The 8,004-nt window shown below is 39.8% G+C and overlaps 1 protein-coding gene across 1 annotated transcript in view; it reads right to left on the bottom strand.

Moving 5' to 3' along the window:
- Window positions 1–848: 848 nt before the first annotated feature.
- The window catches only part of bcl2l11 (BCL2 like 11), a gene marked incomplete at its 5' end in the record, with an annotated part of 28,035 nt that continues 20,879 nt past the window's right edge, over window positions 849–8,004 (bottom strand). The window contains one exon of the mRNA XM_084562522.1: window positions 849–6,167. Within this exon, the coding sequence (XP_084418648.1) occupies window positions 6,006–6,167 (162 nt within the window). The 3' untranslated portion in view covers window positions 849–6,005. The remainder of the gene's footprint in view (window positions 6,168–8,004) is intronic.

Below are 8,004 nucleotides of genomic sequence, written 5' to 3'. Positions count from 1 at the left end.
AGAATCCAAACTGAGAGATCTGTTTAGGTGACTGATGGCTGATTAGCTGTCTAGCCTGCAAACAGAGTATGCTTTCCTAAATCCATGTTGAGCCAACATAAAGATCTGTGAGCTTTAGCAGAAAACAATCTTACATTTTAGTTCTAGTTTTACAAGAAGCAAACCCGCTGTATTAAAAAGTAAATGTGTAGTCTGTTTGCTCTCTCACCTTAAAACCACGAAGGGTTAAAACTGTTACTTCTCTTTCTCTGCAGATGGAAGAATACACCCTGCTGGACTGCTGCTCTGACTCACACACACGTGTATGTGTGTGTGTGTGTTGGTGTGCGTGCGAGTGCGTGCGGGAGGCATCTGTGTGTGTGAACGAGTGTACGTGTGTTAATGAGTTGTGTGCGTGCATGTGTGTTTGTGTGCAGGAGGCATATAATTATCCGAGCATGTGTTTGTGCCAAGTTGTGGAAGACACCGTACTTTCCGTGTCCTGCAGATGAGCACACACACACACACGCGTACACCCGCACACACACACACACCAGAGGACAAGAGAAAGAAAAACTTAAGAGTTGTTTAAATAAAGGGGAAAAACTGTCCTCATTTCACCTTAATGAACTTTTATATCAGCAGAGTTCAGTGACCTCAGCTGAACTAAGTAGCTGGTTTTCAACCAAATCCTTGGTTAAATTTAGTTTTGCTTTAATGCATTTGTCTGTAACTAATTAAAACTAATATTCAGTTAATTGAATAAAATTTAAGTAGAGAAACATTATTGGTGAAGATTTAAAGAAATAAATCTTACTTTCTATAGCTGAATAATAAATAATTATGAATTTATAATACAAACAAACACATGCCACAATGATTCATTTATTCAGTTTAATGAAAAAAATGTAAAAGCCTTACTTACAAGCAATTCACACGGTATAATTACAATATTTTCAGTGTACAGTAACAATATAAACAAAGAAAACACACGTTGCTACAGATGTACTGGGTCTTTAGGAGCTGTACATGTACACATCCTGACAAACAGACTCCAACTCCAAATGCATTTCTGTACAGCATTTTCAGCAAAAGCGCGACACCGCAGTGTCTTTGGGTCCCTGCGGTGTGTTTTATCTATATAACAATTCCGATGAATAACTTTTCCTGTTAAAACAGTCATGTGAATGTTAACAGCAGGGAGAATTTTTGGCTTTTTTGACATATTTGGACAAAGGAACATTTGAGGAATGACACATAAAACTGATATTTTGTGGTCATTTGTATGACATATTGTATATACAAAATAAAAAGGTAAGTACATTTGTCACACATTCAAATTAAAACTCCAGATTTGGTGCCAGTGGTTGAAACCTTGTTGAGTCTGCTATTGTCTAGACTTTCGATGTGGTGTCAAGAACTAAAAAGCTCTTTAACACTGTCGACCCTGGTGAGAGCCTTAAACTGCCTGCCCTAGCAAATTTAGAAACAGAAAAAAAGTCTCCAAGAACCCCAAAATACTCATCACAGGATCTACAGATAACTGCTAAAGTGCTTGCAACTACAATCAGAAAGCCATTGCACAAATTTGACCAGCATGTGAGGTATGCCAGGAAAAAGCCTTTGTTGTCCAGACCAGTCCTTTAGGAATTTCGAGCTCTGGACAAACGAGTCAAAGATAGAGTTGTTTGGCCACAATAAGACTAGACATGTTTTGTGTAGAGACCAAAGACAGCTTTTCAGAAGAAGAACCTCAAACCAACTGTGAAGCATGGCGGTGGAAATGTTATTGTTTGGGGTTGTTTCGCTGCCTCTGGGACTGGGCAGCTTGCAGACATTGATTCAAACATAAATTCTCCTTGTAGGAGTGTGAGGCCATCTCTCTGAAAGCTGAAGTTGAAGAAAAATTGGACCTTTCAACGTGGTAATGAGTCCAACTACTAATGAGGTGGGATTTGAATTGACAGGCAGTATTTGCAAGAAAACCCTCAAACATCTTGCAACTGAAAGAATTTTGCATGGAAAATGTGTATGACACCTACAAGATGTTATATCTGCTAACGATGGGTAATATTAGAATCTGAGACCAAGGGTGTACTAGGCATTGGAATCAAAGAGGATCAAAGGTTGGCTTGCCCAAATATGTAACAAAAGCCAACAATTTCCAGCGTTCTCTTTCACATGACTGCAGATCTAAGCCATTTAATGATTTTCCTTTTCTACTGATCTTAAAAGCTCAAACAAGACACAAATCTGCAGCGTATTTTGTCTAAGCAGCTCCAGCAGTGTCGATGCGATTCAGTAAAACCCTGAATGTCACGCGAGTGTTTCTGTGCTCCAACACCTTCAAGTGACAGACGAAGAATCTGCACATTACCAGGTTTCCATATCAGTTTCAGAAGGCGGTAATTCATGTTTCGGTTTCCTCCCTGCCATGCTCTCCTCTCACACTCCAGCTGTAATACAGTACTTCAAAATGAGGTCGTAGGTTTCACATGGCACAATATCAGAAATCTACGTGCAGTCACAGCGCTCTCAGTGTCACAGTAGAGGAAAAGCAAAGTGGTTAGATTTGGCGCATAGGAAAACGAAGCTCTGTGTCAGTAATCTGAGTAGTTAAATGATCATTTCAGCCAGGAACGAATGAGCAAACACAACAAGAAACAGAAAGTAGTGTGATACAGCGCGGTCAAAATGAAATATTGAGAGTCTTTTAATCTAAACTTCACACTTTGGACTGTGGTGCAGAAGGGGGCACATATGGTTTTTGGCAATAATAAACTATACATTGCTAATGGAGTTTTGTTATTGGGAGAAACCGTCTTGTAGTTTTTTTTTGTTTTTTTTTTAACATACCTTTGTGATTTTGTGTCTCTTTGTGGGATGCACCCACAAGTAGCCCATTTAGTACCCATCACTTTCTGACTTGGACAGGGAGTGAGAGGCTTCATGGGTGCCATTTGGGTAGTTGGATGAAAACTTCATGATTTCTGAGCTCAACATTCACATGGCATTGTCATCATTGGTGGTTTCCAGTACAAAATCAGTAATCCACCACATGTCTACATTGTCAGCAATGACTGAATAGACAACCAGGAACTAAGGAATTAACTGAAGCTTTGTGGCTAAACAACTAATTTAACTCTACTGAAAAATGAGATTACTTACATAGATGATATAGGAGCTGAAATGCTTATCTAATGGTGATTAATGCCAGGATCGCACTTTAATCAGTATTGCGTATAGTGTTGACGCAACTGTGTAAACACCCAAGCGCGCCAACATACATTTGATTATCGACTGTGTTACTTCTGTTTGCTGTTCTCGTCTGGTTAACCTCACAAGGAGAGTGCAACAGTGATGAAATCACTTTGTTTTGGAAGATTAAATCGAACACATGTAACAGACATAACAGCGCAGGACATCTGCAGCGCTGCTCACACGGACTTACATTTCAAACATCCATGGGAGAGCAAAGGTTTATTCCTGAAACGGAACTTATTCAGATCCTCAGTCAAACTGCTTTAAGGGGCTTTTCAGACACTGTTGTCACTAACAGTTCACATTTCATTCCAGTCAGGGTATAACAGACAATATCAGTAACACTGAATTTGGAAACATTTCACTTGTACCATCCAAACCAACCCAGAAAACAAGAGTTGTGCACAAATCTCTTTGGTCAATGTTCACACAGCCCACAGACTTTTTAAAAAAACTAGGTTTTATGTTTACTGTTGTGTGGCTCAGTGAGCTAAGTATGACAGAGCACCGGTTATGGACCATCTCATCCACTGCTTTAGGTGACTCAGCAGAAAAGTTCAAGAAAGTGGCTGTGCACTGCTCTTTTAAGGAGGTGGAGAGGTTTCTCAGAGTAGTTTTCATATCTGAAGTCTTGTCTCCCCCCAGTGTGAATGATACCGTTTGAAAATCTTCAAAGTATTGTTACTGTACCTCCATGTGACTTGTGTATGGCAAGGTGTCTTCTTTGCCTTTTGTCTTTCGATGAGCAAACAAGCACATTACTGCCCCCTGTGGCCATATTTTCTTTGAACCAATTCAAAAACAGTCTAGAAATGTTTAAATTCAATAAAAGACTTCGTTGATGGGTTAATTTGGTTAATGCATATCTTTCCTCCCCACCTCCAATAAACTGCAGCACACAGTTGATTCCCTAAGCTTTCCTAGTGGAAGCAAAGTGCTTGGGTCAAACCTTGCATAATTGTTGTTCAGCACAGTATATTCAAATACCCAGATCCAGATATGTCTTTATGCAAATGAGCAGGCATTTCATGTTTTATTGCATAATTGATTTTTGCAACATCACTGTTCTAGTTCAGTTTGAGTTAGGTGCAAGTCATTAATTTTAGGGATCCTAAACGAAGACCTAAGAACTGTTTCAATGAGTATAAAGGGTTCAAAGATAAGAATAAATGCACTTACTTGAATCTGTATCACCATTGTTTGCCTAGTTACTCTCATTGACTCTACATTATTCAGATTTTGGTTGCTGTCCAGAAATCTCTCTGAGTGTTTAATGACCTGGCAGGCGTAAGGAGACTTGGCCGGGTCTGAATCACTGCGCTAATAAACGGATAACGTGACCTTGTCAACAAACCAACACTTGCCAGCTGCTTTCACTCTGGCTGCCAATGATAAAAACAGAGGCTAAAACAAAAAAATGATGGAAGACGGAACTGTTTGATCGGCTAATGCTTTGATCCAAACTTTGTCAGGGTGAAAAAACTGTAAGCGGAGTAAACAAGACGGAAAGAAATGACACTATTTACTGCTTTAAATAATGGATTTAACAATTGGCTTTGTTATTAACGTGCAAAATCGTTGTTTTAATGTTGAACAAAGAAGAAACCTGTTAATGCTTCTTTTCTACACCGTCATGTTTTAGGACTTTGGTGGCATAACCAGTTTTGAGTTCCTGGAAGGCTGGTTTTAATCAGTTTCATCATACTTGCTCTTACTGAGTCAGGGTTTACAGAACTTGTCGGATTATTTAACAGGTCATGCTGTCTATTGTGAACCAACTGCTGCTTGATATGTTGTTATATAGTAATAAACAAATGTTTAAAACAGAAATTTTGTAATTTTCCAAGAGCAAAAATGGATGATTAGAAAAACTTGAGAAAAAAATAAATGTGTCCTACAGGCTCAATGCAGCTACTTAAAGTACCATTGAATGGACAATAATCCAGGTTAATGGAAATAGGTGTTTAATTACTAAATATGCACCTCACCTCAGAATATTTTCCCAGTTCAAATTACTTAAGTTATACAACCTCACCCCACTTCAATACCTGTGTCAACTTAAATTTTCAGGATGCAATTCATTTCTGCGGCTAAAAACGCAGTCGATGCTTGTCAATTTACAATGTAGGCATAAGCAGAAATCTATTTCATGGTAACAAAACCTTTGTTTAGGAACACTGTGTGATAAAAATTACAGGTAATAGCGCAAACTTTGGTCCCGCTGGTTCCCGCGCAGGTCATGAGTCTAGTGAATGTTGAATTCTAAAGTGAAAGCCATGAGTGTTGCAGCCGGAAGCCGTCAGAGCAAACGAAATGGGGAAACTTTTGTGGACTGGACCCATTCACTTTAACAACCCTGGGTCTGCGGAGTTGATCACGCAGGGACTAATCATTTCTGTACAATAAAAACAACATAAAAGAAGCAAAAAAAGTAAACGAGAAACTGTACAAGGCACGTTTGAATTTCGATAGGTATCGTCTCGTGGAGGCATATTTTGGTGACATGAGCGCAGCTGCTCTAGAAAGGAGTGCAAAATCCTGCCTCTTTGGTTGCGTCACAAAAGCTCAGAGGCCATAAAGGAAAAACAGTGGTGCAAAAGCAAAAATCCAAGCATTTTAGAGTTCCTTCCTAAAACAGAGTCCAAAGCCTTGGACTTTCAACGTGATAAAAAAAAGTCCCCACAAACAAAAAGATGTAAGATACCATATATCCAAGACAAAACATCTTTAAGAAAAATTGCTACGTCTGCTGGGTTTTCCAAAGGCTAAACCTGAGAGTGGTCCTGGCTGGGTGTACTGCCTTGCAAGTACATTATCCGTCCAAACAGGAGGAGCAGGAGGCCCACACAGATTATCGCGATGGGCTCCGGGTACATGTGTGGCAGCAGGTTGAGCGGGATCACAGCCTGTCTATGTTCACCTGCCCTCTGGAAAAGAAAGGATAAAGACAAGAAGAAATGTTACACTGTTAGTGAAAAATATGTAAGAGTGATTACACCAAGATTTAACAGAAAATCTTTTCTTTTGGTTGTTGTGACCTGCAAGACCCTGGTGCCCATAATGACTGTGCTATTTCTGTCAAGCTTTCAGATTTCATCGTCCAGATTTGAAATATTTTTGTTTTCAGATGGAAGCAGATAAAAGGCTTCTTGTTCCTTACTTGCCACCATGATATTGAAATAAACACACAATTGTTCTTTTATTGGAGTGTAAAGATGGTTAGTCCTGGTTATGACTAGTATAAAAATGGAAGAAAATGTGAGATCAGACTCTTATTTCATGCATAACTGTGTTTGCCTGCTTATACACAGACTAGAAAGAGGGTAAACGTCCCTGTGCAGTTAAATTGGTGAAAACATGTTTTATTGCACGTCATTGTTTTATTTGCCTAAACTCAACCGTCAGCTGACCATTCCACTTCAGGGAACAGCACGTCCAGTTCATGAGGGTTTTCATGTGCACGTGAATAATTTGCATGCCGGCGTTTGCATAGTGTGTTGTCATCTCACAAAATGTTCTGAGTGTGAGATCATATTCATCAAGCGTTCACGTGTACACATGCCGGGATTGCTTGATGTTTGAAAATCAAAGGGGCACACACATGCTGTATGTTTACATCCACAGGAAGCACGTAAGTATAGTTCTCGACATCCTGCCACAACTTTCTTTTGACGCTCTCCGTCTCCAGGTGTTAGTGCATGTCTGAATGCACATGCGTGTTTCGAAGTATGGATTTGCATTTGGACTTGTCCGAAGGCTTCTGATCTTTTCTAGCTAGGTGTACCTGTTATTTTATTTAATTTTGATTGTGCATTTTAACCACATTTACTCAGAAAGTAAGTGTGAATGCCATTGTCATGCAGCACTTGCCGCTGTGACCACAAATGCCAGTGTGACTGAATACACAATCAATTTTAATGTTGAGAAAAATACCCAGAAAGAAAAGAAAACAAATATTTGGTGAACAGAGTTGGATTCCATGTAAAGAGCTATGCGATAACATCTGACACACTCTTTTAGTCACGGCAGTATACTTAATCCATCAGTGCCCTACTCATTATTTGGCTATGCCATAACAACCTGACTTTCTGCCACTGCTGCTGGCAGTATTTCAAAAATCTGTCATTATCCTGTTGTGGCACCTTACGGTGGGAGGGGCCAGTATTAGAGATGTCTGAATAAGCAAAGAGGTGTCATGCTTTTCACTGGCTAACAAATAGTCTTTGGACAGGTCTTGAGATAAAAGGAAAACATCTAATGAGGCTAGGGTACATAACTGATGACATATCATACAGGTGGAAAGAACTGGAAATGGGCAAGTAGGGGGAGATAGAGCATAAGGCCCGATCAGGCAAGGGAGTTAATAACCCCATCTGGCGCTTGTCCCTGGCTCTACCTCTTTCCTACTCCTGGATAACAAATGCCATCCCACCAAGACTTTGCCAAACGGATGACACAAAGATTATTAAGATGCAAGCAGTCTATATGAATCACTGACAGATTACTCTTCAGCTCAGTACTTCTTATGCTATGTTCACATGATGGATGATGCTACAAACTGGCGAAATATGACAGGTCGTGACATTGTAGTGAGTCACCATTGAAGTGTTGCTCAATTAACCGATGAAGCAATGTTTAACCGGGTCATTGGTCCATCAAAAAGCGTTGTGTGCCACTCAATAGCCACGTTCTTTTGAACATTACTGGTAGCATGTTGTCATTTGTAGTGTGAAGGCAGCCATAGACTATAGTAAATTAAGCCAA

This window comes from Chelon labrosus (genome assembly GCF_963514085.1).
Source record: "Chelon labrosus genome assembly, chromosome: 15".
NCBI classification, from domain to species: Eukaryota; Metazoa; Chordata; class Actinopteri; order Mugiliformes; family Mugilidae; genus Chelon; species Chelon labrosus.
The sequence above is the reverse complement of the archived record's forward strand: the minus strand, read 5'-3'. Positions and strand labels throughout refer to the sequence as shown.